Raw genomic sequence first — 22,497 nt, forward strand, 5'->3', positions numbered from 1 at the left:
GATTAAAATATAGGCAATGAGATTTCATTTTCTTCAATTAATCGACAATCGCCGTTCAGATATCCTGCATCATTAGAAATAACAGTGTTTTAAAAGTAATTAACAATTATTATTTTTATGAAAATCTAAAGATATAAACATATAATTAAATTTTTCTAAACACGTGCTTCGTTTTTCTATTTTTTGTTGAATTAATAAATATTTTTTTATCGGCTTATCTAAATACATGTTAATCGATAGAAATTTTATTGGAAATATTACTTTTGTTATTAATAATTAAAAGAGTATCGCAAGTATTAGTTTAAAGAAGATAAAATTTGTGAATGTGGGTAATGATAAAAAATCGAAGTGTCTAGTACACGCAATTGTAATTTAATATTCTTCATTCATCAATATGGCGGACGACGGTTTACTCGTTACTATTTCGGGCGCTGCACTTTCTTTATTACTTTACGAAAATGTACGCAACGTTGGAGATCAGGTAAGCTATTTTACACAAATTTTTTCGCGTATTTATGTTATCATTCTTGTAACGGTATTTATTGTTGTTCATTATTTCAATCATAATGTATTAACTTAGAGTGCACCTAACCTTTTTCTATTGCAACATAGTATTTAATATACAATAACATATCTATCGAATTGCCTACAGATGGGCTTTTTACTCGGTGAAATAGTCGAATACATTGTTAAAAAGGTCACGGATTCTGACAATCAAGTGGATACAGTTAAAAGACGTATCAGTAAGTATTGACTGTTAAAAATCTTTCTTTGGATATGTCACCGATGATACAAAAAGAGAAAAGTTTTTCGAGCTTATAATTAATAAGATTGTACAATTTGAAATAAGTATTTATCATAATACATAACTTTTCACAAAAGTATTTGACAAGTTATGTATGTTTGTATTAATTGGAGTTTCATACGTCTGTGACATCTTGTAGTATGCATTGCTATAATAGTTGCAAAGGATATACATTTCTATATATATTTTTAGATATTGAAACTGTTGTGACATGCTCTATGCCAGATATTTTGCATGATTCAAGCTGTAGAATTGATAAAGAGAAGTTGAAAGATTTCTTGTCTCATAAAAGCAAACAAGTTATCGGATGGTTTAGATTTAGACACAACTTATCCTTGGTACCTACTTTAAGGGATAAACTTTTGCACAAACAGTTTGCTTCGTACTTCTCTAGTAGTCACGGTTATAAAGAGGATTTCTTCGTTACCTGTCTATTGTCCTCTTCCGTGTCGAATGCAAATGGAACTCATAAATTTAGACACGTTCTCTTGAGACGTAGAAGAGGGTGCGTATATATTTTATTTTTAGTTCTATCTTAATAGTAATAGAGATCATCTTGTAGGACATTTGAACCGATATCCTTGAAGATAAGTAGTTTAGGGGATGGTAGATCTCCGCTTGATGGTTCTGATTATAAACTTACACCGAAGACAAGATCCGTAAAAGAGGTTGATACATTTACGAAAATAATACAATCGCTCAAGTAAGTGATGCATTTATGTAACAAAGCAATAACATAATTGTAATTTAAATGAATTTACCATTTGCCCTTTTTTATAGATTAAATCTTACACAAACATCTAGTGTTGAATCTGCAACTCTTATAGAAAAAGAAGCTGAAAAATACTTAAGTACGTTAATTTCGAAAGTTTGTGAATCTGATCGTGAAGTTTATGAATTGGAAAAGCAAATAACAGAATTGAGAACTAAAATACGTCTGCAGAATTTAGCTCAGACACAAGTTACTTGTAATACAGACACGACCGAGTTGAATCATGAAATTGATAAAAACAGTGGTTACGAAGAGAACAATTTATTGGCAGGAAAAGTAGATGTTCCTGATAAAATTTATGAAGAGGATCAACTAAACAAGTACCAATCTTTAACAGTATGTTATCGTCATCGTTATCTTTTACTTTCATGAGTTTAGTCTTATGATTTCTTATTTTGCCTTTTACTTAGGATGAATCAAGTGACAACCGACCAAGTAGTACAAGAACTGTTCTTGCAGAAAGTATCTCCAAGGAAAAGCTGAAGATAGGATTAAATGCAGATGTAGAGAACAGTAAAACTCGTGATAAATTTACTACGAACATAGTTTCAGATGCTAAGTTAGATATGATTGGGAAAAAAACCAATGTTCAATCAATATGATTTCTGAGATCTCAAGACAACCGATAAATATGGGTGAACAAATTGAAAGTGGTGTCGGTAGAGGTACTCCAAATTATGGAAAAATTAAACGGGGGTCAGCATTGAGACATAACAGTGAAAGAAAAATAGCAGAATCCTTTGAAAAGTCTTCGATAAAAAATATTGTTGAAAACCAGCATTCTCCTGTTTACGAGGAAACTTTGAAAAGAAATATAGATGTACGCAATTTTTCAGATACATCAGATACTCATTGAACTAAATATAGTATTATAGAATTTAAAACATTCTAGGGATTGGATAATCCTTAGCTTTCTCTTTGAAAGCTCTCTATGAAAAAACTTAAAATTGTTCCAAAGCGTTTTACGCAAATAAAGTATGACCATATTCTTAGAACTACTTTATGCTCTACAAGATGCATTGTAAATATTTCTTACGCTAAAATATAACAATTTTGAAACTTGAATAAAATAATATATATTTATGGCTTACTTATTGATCGGATAGTGATATTACAATTTTGTTAGAAAATGTTATAAATGTTTGTAATATCTATTCTTTTTCAAATAATTATAAATATCTTTTTTATTATTTCCAATGGATCTACATATTGTTAAGTGTTTGTAATATGTAATTATTTTCTCTGTTACGTTACGTTGAGTAATGTGTAAGGAATCGTAAACTGAAGCTGTGTTTTTATGACCTTTATTATGCTTAAGTAAAACTTGGAAAGAATATTGAAAAGTTTTTATACTAATACTTTCCTCTCTGTGTATGACATATTACTTTAAATTAATAAAGGTATAAAATAAATATGTATTTTTGAATATTGCATTTTATAAATACTGAGTTAATACATAATTTTGAACACCTCTATAGATAAGTAGTTCAAAATTTTCTCACTGTTTCTTTTTTTTTTTTATTTTACACTTTCACTGCATAGACATAAATAACTGTTCCAATATATATATATATATATCAAAAGATTTATGGCAAATTATTACAGAATATCAGCAGGATTGTTTGGTATACCTGTAACTTCCCATATAGTAGCTGCAAGTCTTCTGGAGTGTTCCAAAACACAAGACGAAGTAGCTAATCCTAAATGTACACAGTATAATTCATAGATCCTAATTTTATTTGGTGAAAGTTTAGGAAAACACGCTTCAGCCAATTTCCTACAGAGAATCGTATTTTAAATTATTTATTATTTATATTAATAAAAAAGAAATATATATATAAGAATTGAAAAAAATGACAAAAAATAAAACTATAATACATAAGACATATGTGTAACTTATAATTAAAATACCTGTAGTAGTCCCCGCAAAGTATACCAGGTACTGGAAAATTTTTCATCAAATGATTCAAATAAACTTTTGATTTAAGTGGAGATCCCTAAATGGTAAATACAATTTTGTTAATAATTTTATTTTATATATTTATAAATATGTACAATTTTTTGTAATACATACCGAATTGTCTTCGAACCATAAAAAATAAGCGTAATTAAATGTCGTATCTTTCCACATAACTGATAAATGTCCTTCTTGCAAATGCATTCTACTTTGCTTCACCATATTCCAAATCTGTATAGGTAAATCAGTATTAATATTAATTAAGAAATTTGATGGCTTTTATAATCTAATTGATACCTTTTTCGTAGTAAGAGCAAGAGTTTCAGAATTGGTGAAATCTAGTGTTGGTGCTGTTAACCTGTGGGTTGTTCTGTCAATGTAAATGAAATGCACCAAGCCTGGAAATTCTTCTAAATATTTGTTGATGGTTAGGGAAGTTCTCGTAGATTATATGGCATTAAGGACCTATATTACAAACTTTGCATACTTCTTTCTAATATTAATACATTTATAAAATAAAAATATTAAAATTGATATAATAAGAAAGCATAAAGAAACAAGAAATAACATTTTAAGAAAGGATATGATCCAAGAGTGAAGTTCTTCAATGCCTTTACTTTAAGAAAATCACTGAAATCGTTTAGTTTTTGTCGCACTAAACGGCCTACCGTTGTCAGTACATCAATACCTTGTTTTAAAAAATTTCTATCGAAACATGTTAAGCGAAATAATTCTTTAATAGTATCCGTAAAGCCAGATGTATTGGATTCAATTTGAAGAATAGATTCTGGATCTCTAGATTTTAAAAGTTCCATATATTTCTTTTTCACAAATTCCCATTTAACTTGCAATCTTCTTTGGCACATATCAACATCGTTATTAACATTGGCTCGATTTTTCTTAATTCCATCTAAACTTTTTTTTATGGACATGTCAAGATTATCAAATGCCGGTCTTAATTCATCGAGGTCTCTTTGAAGTTGTAGACCATTTATAATATTTAAATAATGGAATGTGTCATATAATCCGGACGATGTGGCAAGATTGGTAACTTCTATTATAGTTACAAGATAAATACCATCATCTATTTCAAAGACGTGGACAGCATTTGCAGTATAATCGTGTTCAGATCCAAGAAGAATTATTTGACTGTATAAACCATCATGTGCTAAAGAATAAAGATCTTCGCTTAGAGAAGATTCTCTTGATCCTCCTGCAATACAGTATAAACAAATAATAGGTAATAAATATTAATAAATAATAATATTCTTTTTATAAACTATTAATATATTGATATCTTACTAAATAAATTAGTAATATCTTCTAAAGTCGGATTTGATAGCTTAGCACCAAATGGTATTGATTCTTCTTCTCTGGAAGAACTATTATGTGGTAATAGAATATCACCGTCATCCTCTCCACTTTGATCAATTTCATTATCAGTTTGTTTTTTATGATTAATAACCCAACACAATAAAATCATTAATAAAATATCAGATGCGCACAAGTCGTGCGCATTTTTACTAGAGTATAGTGATAAAAATTTTTGTTTTACGAGTAACAGAACATGTATATTTGAAAATTCTGACTGTGTTTTTAATTTATCACAAGCATCGTTAAGAACTTTTAAAATAACCGATGCTAAATCTGCATTAACAGATAACTGTTCTACAGCTTCTGTTAATATACTTTGTTCAGAGCCACGTAATTCTATCCATGCATCTAATAAAGATGACACCAAACAGACCTTTTGTCTACTTGACTTTAATCTAAAAATAAAGATGATAAAAATTAAAATGTAAAGAATATTAAAAAGAAATGATCTTACATCAAACACATTCTTACATGGTAACATCAGGTCCACAGACATGTCGAACTATTGAAACACATACACCTAAAGTTCTTTTCATTAATTCAATGTCTTCTACGCCAACATAAATAAATGTATATCCCATGTATTCATCGAATACCATATTTGTACCATCTTGGCATTTCATAGACGTATAAGAATTACCAAATTGAGAAGCCATGGCGTATTGCGAAGTAACGATAGGTGAAAAAAGTTGCATAATGATATTTGGACACGGTCTTGGATCCATGTCGTCTGCATTCTGGACATTGAAATTATTTATTTTTATTATTGACACATTCAAATATTGATATAATTATACCATAACACAATAAGATAAGAAAACGACAGATATAATATAAAATAAAATATTGAAACATTTTAATATTAAAAGGATTACCTTATTCTCAGTTATTAATCCTTGTGCCCTAGCTAATTTTTGTATATGAAATGCAAATTTCTTATCACATTTAGTAAATAACACGTCATTGAGATTGTCAAATATTAAAATTCCCTTCATCATAAAATAAAATCAATTTGTCTAAGAATGTATTATTAAATGTATTCAATGCTCCTTTCACTTTTTGATAATTAGACCACTCATATGGTTTCGCGCTTTTGCAGTTTACGCAATTCCATTCACTGTGTACGTCTTATCTGTCAAGAAATTAACCACAGATGTCACTACATTTTCTCCTCAAAGAAAATAGAAATTCGATCGCCAGAGAGCGCAAGTCAGATTTGTTTTCGGCGCCATTTAAAAATCTATAAAACGAGATATACCTGTTTTTTGAACTTGTGTAATATTATCTGTTATTCTTTTTTTTTACAATTGAATCAATATTTATTTATTAAATAATGTAATCCCATTTTCATTCGAATCGAGAGATAAAAAAAGAGGTATAACAAATATCTTTAAACAATTTTCTTCCTTGTTAAATGACAAATTCAATTTTATAGAAGAATTTTCTCAACAGCGTTTTATTTCTTGAAATTAATAATATTAATTTAAAAGATATAAATTCGATATATTATATAAACGACAATAAAGAAGACAATAATAGTCGAAAATAATCGAAATATTAATGAAATCATGGATACAAATAAAACGAAAACAAAAAATCGACATCTATCGTACTAATAAATATAAAAAAGAAAAAGAAAGATGTACGATAATTTAGTTAAAAGATAAATATATAGTCCATTCGTGAGAAGTTCTTCAGGGGGGGATATAAGAGGAAGGGGTTCGTTTGCCCTGCCCATTCTTTACCTTTAGCACCACCCACAATTTATAGAGTAAAAAATATAGAGTATGGACATTGATTCTTTTTTTTTTTTTTTATAAACAAAAAATATAAAAAGAAGAAGAAAAAAGATATAGATAGATAGATAGATAGATAAATAGAGATGGAAAATAATAAGATAAATTATTAATTAGTAAAAATAGGTCAAGAGAACACGAGTGACCGAAAATGCTCGAAGATCGAACGAAAGAAGCTATCTTCGTTGATTCTTCTTGTAAAAGTATACATATATATATTCTTGTAGATGTGTATTTGTGTATAATGGTATAATACATGGACCCCACTTCTTTCATGAAACTATCGTGCGCTACCTGCGTGGAGATCATCTCCGGAGTAAAAGCTGAGAACTGGACGAGCATAGGCACAGACAGCATCATGCGCTTGGTGAGTACAATACTAATTCACATATCCTCTTTTCTCTTTTTTTTCTTTTTTCTCTCTCTCTTTTTTTTTCTTTTTTATTATTATTATTATTATTATTATTATTATTATTATTATTATTATTATTATTAATTTCTCTATATACGTATAACACTTTTAATTAACTTTTCCTTTTATTTTCCTCCATCTTTGAATTTCGTTGAATTTAACACACTTTGTGATCATAAGTGACAGTGAAATTAGTTTCGATTATGGGCCATATACATCAAGTGGAATTTTACACGAATTAGTGTTAATCATTATGTCGAAAATTACAAGATAAAATGTGTTTATTTTTAAATAGAAACTTACCCTCACCCACCCCTTCCTCTACACACAAAAAAATACCAAAGAAAAAGAAATGGAACGTTATTCTTATATGATTTCGATAAAAAATTTCTTTTTTTTTTCATCCCCCTAATATCGATATATTTATCGATATAAAGTATGCACAAATATTCGAGTAATTTTTAAATATCTCTTTAGATGTGTGACACAATAAAATAAATATATTTCGGTCTCATAGGTGATCATATCAAGCGTCATTTATAATGTTTCTTTTCTTTCGTTTTTGTTTATTTTTTTCTTCTTCTTTTTATTTTAATAACAGTGAGAAGCAAAAGTAGGAAAATATTAGGCATTTCTCAGTAGCAACTTTCTTCTTCTGAGTTTCCCGAGAGTATAAACTTTATGTATGTATGTATATATATGTATATATATGTATACGTGCGAGTTTTTCTCATGCCCTTTTAATCAGAGATCGTCGACGATTCTTTTTTTCCTTTTTTAACCGGCTTGTGGCCGATTTGTCTTCTTCGCGTATCGACGGTTCCGCTACGTAAAGTGAAAACGTAGTAGCATCCTGTAAATATAATCGTTTATCGCGAAAGGAGTCTATATAACTATATTTTCTTTTCTTTTCTATTCTTTTCTTTTCTTTTCGATCGTCGTTGTTGTCGTCAGTGGTTGTAAATATTTATGCAAGCAAATACTTTCATTATTTCAAAGAAAATGAAAAAGAAAAAAGAAAGGATGAAAGTATCATTCAAATAACGAAGGAAGAACATTGCTTTTTTTTCCACGATTATCATAAATTCATTTCTTTTTTTTATATAATATAAATTATTTAAGATTTTCGGATCAGAAGAACACGTTGATGATGGTGGTGATGAAGATTCGTGTGTCATTTAATTCTTTGTGATTTTTAATTCAAGAATAGTGACGTTATGATAACAAATTTTTTTTTTTTTGAAATTACATATTACTTGAAATTTTCTTTGAAATTATTTACTATAATAACGATCTTAACAATACATCAATAATGGATAAAATAATTTGTATTATTATTATTATTATTTTCACAAAGATACTTCTCGTTTTCTCTCATCGATAAAACTAACACATTTATTGGCTTTCATTGTAACGGGGTTTAACGTTATATACACTTTTTGTAAAATAGAGAAAATAAAAGAAAATAAACATTAGGATATCCTCCATTAGGAATCCGAGTCTATATAATTTAGTTTTATGTATATATAATCCGTACGAGATGGTGGTAATGAACTCGTTTATCATTGGAATTGGCCGTGAATTTCATGGGTAAATCACGCGAGTAGTAGTAGTAATAGTAGTAGTAGTAGGTTGCAGTTTATTTTCGCAAGTTTCGATGGCCCACTTGTCATGTGGAACGCACGCGTGCTGTTCTAACCAACATCGACTTTTTTTAATTACCACATTTATTATAAAATCGTTCTACCGAGAAAATTGATATCAAGTTCAACATCACGCGAGTAAACGCGAATAAAACGAAATTCATCTCGCTTTCGTAGACAAATCATAATCCACATCCTCTCTTTCTCTTTATGTATATGAATAAAATACGAAACTGAATTCATTAAGATCTATCAAGATTTAACATGAATCATAAATATATGAATAATATGAATAAAAGATGGAGGAGAGGAAGGGGAGAGAGATGACTTGGAAATTATTTTTTTGTCGAATTTCACTCGTTTTCATTCATATTTTTTTTGTTTTGTTCAAAACTCGATTAATTATATATACATATATTTTATTCTTTAATTATTATCTTCAATAGTATTACATTACATTATTTTATTGTTTTCATCGAATTAAAATTATTTTTAATTATTATTGAGATAAAATATAAAATATGGATTTTGATTAGAACAAATTAAAAATCAATCTATGCTATTGTTATTTATAATTATTTGTTTTATTTTATTTTAGTTTATTAAAAGAACATTGGAGATTGTTTGTAATAAGTTTATATACTATTTATTTTGAGAGGTATCCACTTACGTTTAAAAACAAGAAGCAATAGGTTAAAGATCAACCTGTTAAAAAAGCGATCTTAGTAAGCCACGTGTTTACACGCTTAACCGATATCTATGTATGAGTGTGTATATACATAGAAAGATAACCGTATAATCGATTTTCTCATCTTCCTTTAAAACAGGTTTCGTTCACATTGAAACTCTGAATTGCAGGTACCGTTGACTTTGAAGCCCGTTAGATTCAGAACAAGGACAAGTCGTATTTTAATAAACGACCAATCACGTTTTAATTTTCAAATTAACGTACCGAATTTTTTTAGGGAGTTCATGCATCATCGTACGTGTAATGTTTTTTCTTGTTTTTTTTCGCTCAAAGCTCTGATCTCCCTTGCGTTAGCCGCATTCAGAGAGAAAGTAATTTTATAATCGGATTTATACGACGAGAGTCCTGAAGAATTGGGCGTGGATGAGTCTTCGCGTGTATTTAAATGAAAGTTCAATGAACCCAAAGCAGGTGGCATCTTTTCGAACTGTTCAGAAAGAGAGAAAGAGAGAGAGAGAGAGAGAGAAAAATTCTTTTTTTCTTTTTTTTTAAACGATGACGATAATCCAGTCTTTGAAACAGAGGATAATCCTAAAACTAGAGTCCATATTTCATTTCTATGTATCATGTGTATTTACATATATACATTGATACACTTACATATACGTAAATCGATAGATTAAAACGAGAAATGTGGATTATAACTGTAATACTATATAATCTTATATTAGAAAAAAAGATAAATCTATGGACATAATCTATATTTCATCTATACTTATAGAAAATGTTTATGTATGTTTATATTATATAAATAGTTAGTTAATAGTATTAATTATTATATATATATAATTACTATAATTTATTAATTATATAAATAGAATTTATTAATTATATAAAATAATTTATATAATTTATTTTTAATTATTCTTATATATTCTTATATAAAGATAAAATTTTTATCTTTTTCAATAAAATATAGAAAAATTCGTAGAAAAACTAACGTTAGTATTTCATTAAAATTCACATTCATATTTTTTAAAAGATACTTATCGTATATCTTAATCGTTGATAATAATTATCAGTTGAATACGATTTTACGATTCATGCGTGTGAAAACGTATATATATATACACGTATATATGTATATATGTAAAATCGTTTGGAAGTAATCACGATACTCAGAGTCAGGCATGTCGACGGCCCGTTATTCGCCGACTTTCACTCCTCTGAGATACTCTGAGGATGATACGATGCGTAGCGGGAGCATACGTTGCGTTTAATTGCATTCGGTCCTCTTTCCTCTCCACCCCTCCCAATCCTCCCTCTACCCCCTTCTCATTTCTCTGTCTATCACCTTTTTCGTTTCTTTCTTCTATTTCTTTCTTTCCTTTTTTTCCATTTTTCTTCGTATACTCTCCATCTTAGCTACTATTACATTCTCATGCACGTACGCACTTACTCACTCACGCATGCATGCAGAGAGACATAAATTTTTTTTCTCACTCGTGGTGCATTATTCAACGCCAAGGACTCGTTGTATAATCGAGCTGGTGCTGGCATATTTGGCGATGTTGCTTCTTTCATTCCAGCTTTCACGTATCATTACGTTTCCGCATTTCTTCGAAGGACTCTCCTTCGAATCGAAATTAAAATCAATGAGAGAAGTCTAATTGAGTTCATCGATTTAAATGCACACTATTGCGTTTTGTTGTAGGGAAAAAAAAGGGAAAGAAGGAAAGAGATAAAAACGTTTGATATTAATTACAAAGACAATATTTGTAAACGAAGGTTTGCTCGGTTTATAATTATAACAATTTATCTAATACTAATCTTTGATTTTTGTTTTCTTACATATTATTAGATATTGATTTTGTTTACATTAAAAAAAAATTTAGATTTTATTACGTTTTCGCATACCTTCGAAGGTTACTATAGAAATTTTGTATCGAATATAATTTGAATAAATACGAGCGTATTATGCAATTGAAAAGAAAAAAAAGAATAAAAAGAAGAAAGATATAAAGAAATGAATTAATTAATATAGGAGAAAGAAAAAATCGATCAGAATCTGATAATAATAATAATAATAATAATAATAATAATAATAATAATAATAATAATAATAATAATAATAATCATCATCATCATCATCATCATCATCATCGTCGTAAAATCCTTGTTATATTTTTTTTTAATTTCTGTTTTTACTTTTCATTTTATTTATTTATTTTTTTTTTTTTAAATATATTACATCGAAATCCGATTACTCGATTGATTTTCCTTTCACGCGTCATTGGCCGTTTCCGCATTTCTTCCAAGGACTCATTCGAAATTTTAAACGAACACATCCATTTATGCGTGGAAAGATTAACTCAGAGCACATATATATATATATTTTATTCTACAATAGCAATTGAAAAGAAAGTTAAATCGAATGAAATGGAGAACGAATTGGTCAAGGTCCATTAACGATAATAAAAACATGCAAAATTTTGTAATTCTTTTTCTAATTTTTTTTTATTTATTATCATTTCGTTTTGCATTGTATTTCTAATTGTAAGGATGTTACGTCAATCTAAGAAATGAGATATATATTACAACTGATAAATTTGTAAAAAAAATTAAAGTTTTATAATATTTAATTTAAGATTCTAGTTTAGTAAGGAGAAGCAAGTTCAAGTGAGTAGAAATACTCGACATTCATGCGAGTGAAAGTGTTGTTGCTTCTTTTCTCCATATTGAAGGTTCCTATTTACCATCTTCATCTTGTTATTGTTATTATTATTATTATTATTATTATTATTATTATTATTATTATTATTATTATTATTATTATTATTATTATTTATTTTCTTACTTTTTATTTCTTTTCTTTTTTTTTTCATTTTATTTTTCGTTCTCATAACTTTTCTTTTTTTCTTTATTTTTTGTTTTCTTAGATAATATCTTTCGACATTCCATCCATTCAATATCGAAACGCCTACATAAATTAGTCCATACGGTTTTTTTGGTCATCATCATCATCATCATCATCATCATCATCATCTCTTTCTTATTAATTATAGAGACGACATTCTCAACGCAATCATTTTTCTTAAATACCTAAACGCTATAATCTCTTTTTTTAAACGTCAAACCACTTCAAAAAAAGAACGTCTTCTCATGCGTAAACTTCGTAGAATAATTTAGAAAGTTTTTTATTCTTCTTCCTTTTCTTTTTTTTTCTAATTATATTTCAAGTATTAGACACCGATTAGAAGAATTTTGTTTGTGAATAAAATTAATGAAATTGTTGCGTGTGTGATTAATAATTTGATAGATATTTCTTATAAATTTCTATATAATTATTATTATTTATTGTGTCGTTAAAGAATTAACATATAAAAGAAATTCATTTTCTTACCAAAAAAAGGAAACAAATTTCGTATAATTCAATATGTATGTACATATATAATTATGTGTTTCTTAAATCAATAATAATCCGAAATATTTCAAATGATATAAAAAAAAAGGATAAATATGATATACATATATTTTTTAAGACAAAAATAAAGAATAATAGAAAAAGATTGAAAATAATGTTAGAAAGTAGATATCGTTAGAAAGCAAATAAATCGATATTTGATCGTAATCTAATGAATGAATAAAGATGATAGAAAAAAGAAATAAAAATCAAAATTACCGTTAATAGGAGATATTCGGTGATAGAAGAAACCCAATATAGGCCGACGAGGTCTTCCAACACTAATTTATTCTTCAGGTCATTGACCCAACGCTATAACAGGTTAATTGCATCAAAAGATTTCGTTAACGAACTTTATTGTTTCTATGTTGGTTGTTGTTGTTGTTGTTGTTCTTGGAACAAGCCATAGATATACATACCTATACCTGACGCAATCTGACTATTATCTTAGAAAAGAAGAACTCTTTACGATGCCGTTCGAGCAAATCCGGCAAAATTGAGTTCATCGACTTCCGGAAGTGCATTATGTCTTTGTCGAACGTTCGTGCCACCCCCCCCCCTCATTCTCGATCGTTTTCGAGATAAATATCGCGTGAGGGTATTACAAATTGATGTTTCCCCATCTAAAACGGTATCTTCTACGATTTAGGTAATCTCGTCTTACGTAAAAGAGTGTATTCTTTTTTTTTTTTTTAAGTTTCCGTTCCTCGATCAAAAATAACGAGCGTATATAGATATGATTATGTTAAATTTTGATTACCGAACAAGACCGGTGAAATTTCAAAATTTTATAATAGTTTTTTTTTTTCTAAGTTGTACGATATAGATGATGATGATAAGGATTATCATCATGATGATGATGTACTCTAAAAAGAGAAAGAAAGTACTTCGAATGAATTTACTTTTTTTTTCTTCTTCTTCTTCTTCTTTCTACTTTTTGAAAACATCTTATCCGATTGATAATCATCATTCTCAGTGTTACGAAGTGAAATCACGAAATCACGATTAAATTGAAAATTTATGGTATACGTTGTTTGTGATATTTAAAATATTTTATTTTATTGTGGAGTTTAAAACAAGAAAAAAAAATAGAAAATAATAACGAGATAAAATCGTGCGAGATAGGCCGGTTTAGTTAATTAATTAAACATTTCGCAATGTCTCAACATTATGAATTCTATCGGTCGAAATACAGGAAGAAGACAATTTGCATGAAGATAATTTGTAAGCTGGAACATGTGTCAGGGGTCTGGTTTTCTTCGCTAAGATTCTCGAAAGTGAAACTCATTGCCGAAAGTGCACACGGTGGACATGTAAAAAGAAAGAAAGAAAGAGAGAGAAAAGCGTCACACCTGCGCTAACCTTCCCTCCTCCCCCCCTTTTCTCTCTCTCTCTTTCCTACTCTCGTGTATATGCTTCATCGAAATTAATGGACACTGGACCAATCGAGATGAAGATGCTTGTAAAATTATTTGGTCGTTTAGAAAGTTCTCAATGATGTATTCGTACTCATTCAATGTTTGAAACAACCGACTTTGATTTTTTTTTCTTTTTTTGACTAATTCAATTTATAATAGAAAAGTTACACATGGGCTGTTCTTTTTTTTTTTTTTTATTTCATTTTATTTATTTCAATAACGTGTATAATAAATATTCGTAATATTCTTATTAATTTTATAGAGACATTAATTTTAACGAAATATTAACTTCCAAAGAGTTCAATGAAAACGATCTATGAAAATTTATATTAAGAAAAAAAAATAATAAAATAATTTATACAAAAGACACGTGTACAAAAGTTACGTGTTACCAATTGCGAGGAATAAGAAAGAAAAAAATTCTAAATTAGTAAAAAATTATTAAAAGAAAAAAAAAGATTAGAAAAAAGGCAAAATCGTTGGAGTAAATTCTTTGTGTCATAGTCAGTTTATATTTCTTAATATTTCTAACAATTAGTGTCTCATTTGTAAAAGATTAAATTTGTCCGTTTTCGAAATATGTAATTCCCATAATAATACATGACCATTTACGGTCACGTATATTGTATGTATACACCATACGTAAATGCTTTCACGCCTATTAATAATAAGAGAAACGAGAGAAAGAGAGAGAGAGAGAGAGAGAGAGAGAAGTTCGTTAATTTTAAAATTATATATAAGCATGAATACACAAACTTCACGAACTTCTTCGGCACGTTTCATGCATGCATGCATGCATGCATGTATCCATGTAGAAAAGTATTATTTGCTTTTGTTTACTCGAGGTACGATACGGGTGCGGTGTGCATATTCGCAGTTATGGCTTTCTTTCTTTGTAAATGTCAGCGGATATTTTCTTTTACCATGATGTTGAGAATAATATGGCTTATATACCTGTCATTCGTTGAAATAACAATAACGATCTCCTGTCAACTTCTTTTTTTTCTTCACGAAATTATGGACGATTAATGCGAAAAATATTCTTACATTTATTCTTAATACTAAATGTCGTATTTAAGAAAATCAAATATTATAAAAAAAATACAAAGAATATATTTTGTTGTAATAATATTTTTTTTTATTTAATATAATATAAGTTGTTATTCTATCATTTTCATAAAATTTGTACGTGAGTGATGTTAAATTTTGTTCAGCTTCGACGAAGGAAAAAAAACAGAATAGTATACTTTTTGTTTTTTAAACAAAAGTAAGTTAGTTCGATCGAAAAAAAAATAAAATTATTTCTAAGCTAGATTAAAAACTTTTCAACTTGTCCATGTTTATGTATGTGTGTGTGTGTATGAATTTTTCTTTGATAAAAATCATCGAATTTTAAATTATATAAATAAGAATAATATATTCAAGTTAAATGGAGAAAATTATAATGAATGCTTATACTAAGAATATTTTTTACACTAACTGTACGTAGTTATTTCGTTATGAAAAGGGTTATCATTTTCTACCGACGAAAATATTGAGAATAATAAATGTATACATAAATATATGTTATATTTAAATATATACATATTCATTCTCGTAGAATATCTAATTATTATAATATAATAAATTATGATAATTGATCGCGTGTTAAAGTTAATATCACGAGAACGAAAAATCAAATCAATTTTATTAAATTTCATGAATAAACGCGTGCATTTCAATAAATTTCATAAGAGAAAGACATTTATTTATCTGCAAATAATTAGAAATTAACCGATAAGAGGAGGACGTTATAGTAATCACAGAAAATGAAATATTAAAACGAGAGTGTATCTCATTTTTTTTTATCTTTTCATTTATTAATAATTATCTCAATTATGATCGTTGATAGTACGTTAAATGGAGATCTAATTATATGGCGGTAAGGAGCAGTAATTATACGAAGGATATGGAAATAAGTATCTTTATGGCGATGATTATAACACTGCGAAAATTATCCTATAATTTGTTATTAATAATCAAAAACATCTTGAAATGATAATGATTTTTTTTAATTTATCGGAAAGACATTTTTTATTTTTTTTTATTCTTCTCCTCCTTCCCCCCATCTTTTTCCTTTACCTCGAAAAATATGTTCGATGCAGATTATCTTCAACCGAAAACCACGAAGTGTTTATTCGCGAAGAGATTGAAATTAAATTAATTTTTACTTAGATCATCCAGGGATCTACTACGTTAACTGATTTCACGATATAATTTCACTTCTCAGGATGAAAGTTCTCTAGTCGTGTTTCAGTAAGTTGATTTTTTTTTCTTTTTTTTTTTATAGAAACGTGCGAAATTCACTTACGCGACGATAAAAGAACCGAACCCATACTGATGAGAAGAACTTTTTAAACCAAACGTTTTATATATATATATATATATATATCGTGCGTAAAGTATAAAAGGTTTTATTTGAAATCAACAAACTGATGTTGAAAAACGTGTAACTGTGAGAAAATATCAATTTTGATTAATACGTATTATTTTTATTTTATTTCTTTTATTCGAATCATTTTTTTGAATTTTGTTTTTTCTTTTATATATATATACGTATATTAATTACATGTTTGAACAATTAAGAAAGAAAACGTGCATCAATAATCTCTCATTAGGCGTGTATTTCTCTTTATCACTTCATTTTATTATTATCCTACTTCGTTCACGTTCCAACGTAGAAATCTTTAACGTCGATGATACTTTTTTTATTTCTTTTTCTTATTTTCTTATCTCGTGTCAGTCCTTTTACGATTAGAATGAAAACCATTTTATAATATTTGATTAGGTATTAATTCGAGAAAGATAGGTAAGATGGGTGCGTAAGATTTTTACTCGTTTGGTAGGTATACGACAAACTTGTGCCTAACACGCGCATGCACCTATTGCATAATCATGTAAAACTCGTTGTTCACGCGTTTAAAAGGAAAGTCAGGGTGTTTACTGTGGTTTTTAGGAAGAGAGAAAATTGCTTTAGGTTACTTACAAATCATACTAATGTAATCAAAGAAAAACTACAACAAAAATACATTAATAATAATAATAATAATAATAATAATAATAATAATAATAATAATAATAATAATAATAATAATAATAATAATAATAATAATAATAATAATAATAATAATAATAATAATAATAATAATAATAATAATAATAATAATAATAATAACCATTACGATGTTGCAGATAGATATTGTGATCGTTGCCTTAGCAGTGGTGTCGGTTGATCATCGATCGACAGCCAACGAGGATGTTGGAAATTTATCCGAAAGTAATTTGGACGTTCCAACAGCTGCAATGAAATTGGATAAAAATTTACGTCGAGCATTATTAAAGGCTTTAACGGATTTAGAAGCGGAATCAGTTGAACAAAGGAAAAACAACGAGGAGCCTATCGCACAAGCTTACACATCTAATCAATTCCAAGACATTTCGAAAAAGGATTTAAACAAGAAAATTGGCATCGTTCAAAAATCAAGTTTTTCCTTCGATGGATTTCCCGGAGACGAAGAAATACCCAGCGAGGATAAGCTTCAAAATTCGAGTTTCGTTCAAACTGACAAATACGTAATCATGTCCAGTTCACCATCTATGACTATAGAAAAAGCTACGAAAAACGATGCTAGAAGTTTTCACGTTCAGAATATTATTATGTCTGATAAGAATCAAGCATTGAAGGCTGGACCTAAGATAGAACAATTAGAAACAAAGAAATCAAACGGTGATTCTTATGTTTCTTACGTTAACAAAGTAGATAGTATAACTTTGAAACCTTTGACTGAATTAACAGAAGGTCTTACTGGTGTTGCTAGCAACGGTATAGCATTAGCAAATTCATTACCTTTACCAAAACCAACGGCATCCAGTCCTACAGACTCTCCTAAAATAAATGACACTTTAATGAATGGTAGTAAAATAATAGAGAAATCTGAAGAGGTTAAAATATTTCAAGCACCATTGGTAGCAGCATTTACTGTTCAACAAGATGAAAGTGGTGCACCTAAAAGCGTTGTACCTATCTTTAAACCAACGGGAGATGGTCAGGCATTGACTTTGCAAGAACAATTGGAATTTAAGCAAAGACTTTTGGAGAAACAATTGGAAGAATTGCAACAACAGCAACTTCAACAAACGCAGTTTCTTATCAGACAACGTCATCTTTATGAACAACAAATTAGGCAGAAGCAACAACAACAATATTATCTTCAGGAACAAGCAAGAATCAAGCAGATTGAGGAACAAGCAAAATTAAAACAATTGGAAGAACAGAGATTGAAGCAATTCGAGGAACAACGATTGAAACAGTTTGAGGACCCACGAATCTTTCGGTTTCAACAACAATCTCTACCATTGCAACAACAACCTGTACCATTACAACAACAAAAGTATCGTTTCTTTGAACAGGCTACGAATCTTTTAAATATTCCAACACCGGCAGAATCCAACGTTCGTTTACAACCCAGTGTCTCGTTAGAAGTACCAAATATCATCGTTCCACCTCCTTTCAATTTTCAAGACCAACTAAGATTTCAACAACATCGGCAGCAGCAATTACAACCGCAACAACAACAACAACAACAACAGCAGCAACAACAACAACAACAGCAACAACAAAGATTACATCAAAGTTTTGGACCCATAACAGATTTCCAACTACCTGTAGCAGCATCAACTAGATTTAACAGGCAAGAAGCTTTCAACTCTGTGGGTAATTTTGGCTTTAACGAGAAACCTTTAGCCACTAGGAATACATTTACCTTTGGTGTACCACAAAGAAATCCAATTAATTTCGTGTATAATCCTTACACTCACAATCAGTATAGACAAACAAGACCACAGCAAACACCAGCAAAACAAATCCAACATCTTCTTTATCAATCAGGTATCGCTGGTGAATTAGGTAATGCTGAAGGTTCTGGTGGTCAAGAAGATTTAAACATCGTTTCTAAAGTTTTAGCATTAAACGTGGGTGCCATACCCAATAAAAATCTTCATTTTACTACGAATAACCGTGTTAATAACGGATTTGTCGCCAAAGTTCCCGCTAATGCGTGAAATATATGATTATAATGAAGGAAGATCCAGACGAGTCATGTAAATTACTACAAGACGATATTAATTATGTCGAGCTCTCTGTCACTATCATATTACCTTCTTTTATTTCTTTATCTTTTCATTATACATTTTTCCATATAGATATATACATATATATTTCAACAATAGGCAACTCACAAATTTGTTACAATATATATGACGCTAGAAACGATCTTCCGTTAGCTCAGGTTGTTCGTTATTTTTCACGAATGAACATTATTCCATAACGAACATAATCGTATTTAATTAATTACGATTGCGAATATCGAAAAAGAAGAAATAGTAATGAGTTATGCAAAACGTGTGCAAAACTGTAATATTTTACTCCTACATTGCACACAAACAAATTTTTGTAAATAACATGTTTGTTACTTATACATTTGCATAAACGCATATCTAATTCTTATTTTATTTTATCTTTATCTATCGTTTCTATTAGATGGAAGAACAACAAAATAAAAAGAAAACAAATAAACCAAACAACAAAAAATGAACGAAAAGAGATACGTAAGAAAATGATTCCAATGAAATGAAACGTTTATTCAATCGTATCAAAATTTTGGTTTTTTTTTTAAATCTTGATAATACATATTATTTTTTATCCTCGATTTAAACTAGGCAAGCTCATATATTATAGTTCTAAATAATAGGTCATCGAGATAAGAAATAACGTGCTCTTCTTCTTTTCTTTTTTATTGTTTTTTTTTTTTCAAAGATTAAAATGTTCCACGAAATCGTGCATCGGCGACGCGTTCGATATTGAAAATCGCTTCTCCAGCTGTAAATAAACTTTCCCCGACAAAGATATACGTCGTACAATACCGACAAAAGGAAGAGCACGGATATATATATATATATATAAGAGAAGAGATATTTTAGCGAGTGCGCGCGCGTGCAACCGAGAACGTGGTATATATATATGCTCATGTCCTCAATTTCACAAACGTATGGCATAGATTCGTGATTTCTCTCTGCGAGCTAATCGGCGAATTCTCATTGAAGAATCATCTTCAGATAATATCTTTTTTTTTTTTTTGAGGACATCATTTTTCTTTTCATATTTTTGCTAATATGAAATTTCTTTTTTTTAATTGAAGTATAAATATTTTTCGTTTGACTTTTGAGTTTGTCGTTTAAATTTGACTTCTTTTAAAAACTCGCGTATGACGTTAGATAATATTATATAGTTTAATAATAGTTATGATATATTAATGTAATGTAATGTAATAATAATAATAATAATAATAATAATAATAATAATAATAATAATAATAATAATAATGATAATAAAAATTATTATAATAATAGATATATATATAATTGACAATTATCGCTTATAATTTATCTGACGCCAATTTGTACGAGTTATTGTAAGAATGTTAATAAACTAATTCGTTTCACAAAAGTGTTTATAAGATGTGTTAAACAGTATACTAAATTTTATTTTTGATTTCAAACAAATTATTATATAAAAACAGATGATGTAATTGGGAGAGAAGCTGATTATATTATAATAAAAAAATAAATCGAAAGAAAGGAATAAGATTTGTTTTCGTTTAAGATTTCGTTTTCGAAAATTTATTATGTAAATATCTTTTACTATAATCAGATTTATGATAATCATTTAAGAAATTGCATTCAATTAACCTCTACTCTCTGTTTTCTATAACATCCTTCATATGTAAAGTCAGTAATAATTATTATAAATATTAAAGTACTTGATTTTAATATAAAACAATCAACTCTCTCGAATAGTTATATCGCAGTTATTTAAACATAAATCGATAGTATGCAATAACACGTTTCGATACTCGCCGAAAGTGACATCTAACGTAGCGCCAAAGTAACCAACATGTCGGAAGACAAAGTAGGATCGCTAGTGGAAGAAGCTTTAAAACGAAAAGAACGCTTGCAAGCGCTTAAAAAAAGAATGAGGAAGGCAAAGATATTAAAACTGATACTCCCAGTAAATTACCAATGTGAGTTATTACATTTTATTCTTACTTGCGCGAAAATTTTCCTAACCTAACCTCATTTTTTTTGTTTACATACATTTGTCGTTCTTAGGCCAAAATTTCGAAGTTACAAACCACAAGACGAAAGTCTCAAAGAAAAAGTATTGGAAAATGCAAAACCAGGTGATGTGGAATCCGAAGTTCAAGATCAGTTGAGTGCTGCAAAATCTAAAGTTGTTATCGAAGAACTTGTAAGTAACTTATTACTATACATTTGTTATTATTTGCTTATCTCGATCGATAACAAATTATATAAAAATATTATATACATAAAGATATTATAGAACTTGTAAGTAATTCAACTATCTATTTACTAGCTTAAAACGCGAATTAAATTTATACGATTTATATGTGCATGTACAAAATTATTATCAAAGAAATTGTAAATGGTTTATTACTACAAGCTTGTTATTATTCACTTATTTTTGATCGACTAACTATTTCCTAGCTTAAAAGTAAGTATAGATACTTTGATAGTATATGTAGATAGTATGAAGTATAGATACATAATACTGTATATGCTACCGTATTATGCATAAGAATAATATATACTTCAAGACAATTGCCTTTATGTATATTTAACGTTATATAATGATTAAATTTTATTGTTCGGCAGGATATAAGTAATTTGGCTCCACGTAAGCCAGATTGGGATTTAAAGAGAGATGTTTCTAAAAAATTGGAAAAATTAGAAAGGAGAACTCAAAAAGCAATTGCTGAATTAATTAGAGAACGCCTTAAACAAGGTCAACATGATTTAGCCTCAATGGTTAATATGGTAGGAAAAGATGACGATGATAATAATAAAACTTGACAGTGATATATATCATTTCTTTTTTCTTTGCACTGTATCAAAGAAATTATTCCATGAACGTACAAATTATAAGCTATTAATGTCTCTTTATCTTAGTACAGTTTTTATATGAAAGTTACTAATAAATTATATACTTTATTAAGTATTATTAAATCGTAAGGATATTTATTAATGTTACAAAGAGTTAGGATATGATGAATA

At 28.6% G+C, this 22,497-nt stretch overlaps 4 protein-coding genes across 6 annotated transcripts; 3 read left to right on the plus strand and 1 right to left on the minus strand.

Moving 5' to 3' along the window:
* The first annotated feature begins 386 nt into the window (after nucleotides 1-386).
* Nucleotides 387-2,995, plus strand: LOC107066489 (BRISC complex subunit FAM175B). The gene is given in 7 exon segments (XM_015321145.2): nucleotides 387-481; nucleotides 653-743; nucleotides 998-1,310; nucleotides 1,368-1,508; nucleotides 1,586-1,913; nucleotides 1,988-2,150; nucleotides 2,153-2,995. Coding segments are annotated over 7 exon segments (1,404 nt in total). The 5' UTR covers nucleotides 387-394; the 3' UTR covers nucleotides 2,434-2,995.
* Nucleotides 2,866-6,053, minus strand: HPS1 (Hermansky-Pudlak syndrome 1 protein). Of its 3 annotated transcripts, none has more exons than XM_015321143.2 (8): nucleotides 5,784-6,053; nucleotides 5,380-5,645; nucleotides 4,837-5,303; nucleotides 4,120-4,747; nucleotides 3,832-3,970; nucleotides 3,652-3,765; nucleotides 3,489-3,574; nucleotides 2,866-3,354 (listed from the first exon to the last, which is right to left on the minus strand). In XM_015321143.2, exons 1-8 carry the CDS (start codon nucleotides 5,904-5,906, stop codon nucleotides 3,177-3,179), a joined length of 2,001 nt encoding a protein of 666 aa, XP_015176629.2. In that variant the 5' UTR covers nucleotides 5,907-6,053; the 3' UTR covers nucleotides 2,866-3,176. The 3 variants fall into 3 exon arrangements, with proteins under 3 accessions (XP_015176629.2, XP_015176628.2, XP_089033812.1); XM_015321142.2 differs by having other exon boundaries at nucleotides 3,832-3,976; XM_089177686.1 differs by having other exon boundaries at nucleotides 3,832-3,948; nucleotides 4,116-4,747.
* A 725-nt stretch (nucleotides 6,054-6,778) lies between these two features.
* On the plus strand, nucleotides 6,779-20,872 carry LOC107066675 (uncharacterized). Its single transcript, XM_015321516.2, has 2 exons — nucleotides 6,779-7,071; nucleotides 17,560-20,872. The coding sequence occupies exons 1-2, from the start codon at nucleotides 6,961-6,963 to the stop codon at nucleotides 19,426-19,428; spliced, it is 1,980 nt and encodes a 659-aa protein (XP_015177002.2). The 5' UTR covers nucleotides 6,779-6,960; the 3' UTR covers nucleotides 19,429-20,872.
* A 432-nt stretch (nucleotides 20,873-21,304) lies between these two features.
* LOC107066653 (coiled-coil domain-containing protein 12) lies at nucleotides 21,305-22,441 on the plus strand. Its single transcript, XM_015321482.2, is given in 4 exon segments — nucleotides 21,305-21,386; nucleotides 21,389-21,446; nucleotides 21,535-21,673; nucleotides 22,099-22,441. Coding segments are annotated over 4 exon segments (462 nt in total). The 5' UTR covers nucleotides 21,305-21,319; the 3' UTR covers nucleotides 22,297-22,441.
* Nucleotides 22,442-22,497: the final 56 nt, after the last annotated feature.

Source organism: Polistes dominula, unplaced genomic scaffold (genome assembly GCF_049000335.1).
Source record: "Polistes dominula isolate Pdom_NZ unplaced genomic scaffold, Pdom_raw_medaka contig_24, whole genome shotgun sequence".
Taxonomy (NCBI): Eukaryota; Metazoa; Arthropoda; class Insecta; order Hymenoptera; family Vespidae; genus Polistes; species Polistes dominula.

Coding starts and splice junctions, on each gene's coding strand:
- HPS1 (XM_015321142.2), bottom strand. CDS start 5,906: ATGATGAAGGGAATTTTAATATTTGACAATCTCAATGACGTGTTATTT. Junction 5,646..5,783: donor GATTAATAACTGAGAATAAG/GTAATCCTTTTA, acceptor TTCAATGTCCAG/AATGCAGACGACATGGATCC. Junction 3,355..3,488: donor CTTTGCGGGGACTACTACAG/GTATTTTAATTA, acceptor GATTCTCTGTAG/GAAATTGGCTGAAGCGTGTT.
- LOC107066675 (XM_015321516.2), top strand. CDS start 6,961: ATGGACCCCACTTCTTTCATGAAACTATCGTGCGCTACCTGCGTGGAG. Junction 7,072..17,559: donor CAGACAGCATCATGCGCTTG/GTGAGTACAATA, acceptor ACGATGTTGCAG/ATAGATATTGTGATCGTTGC.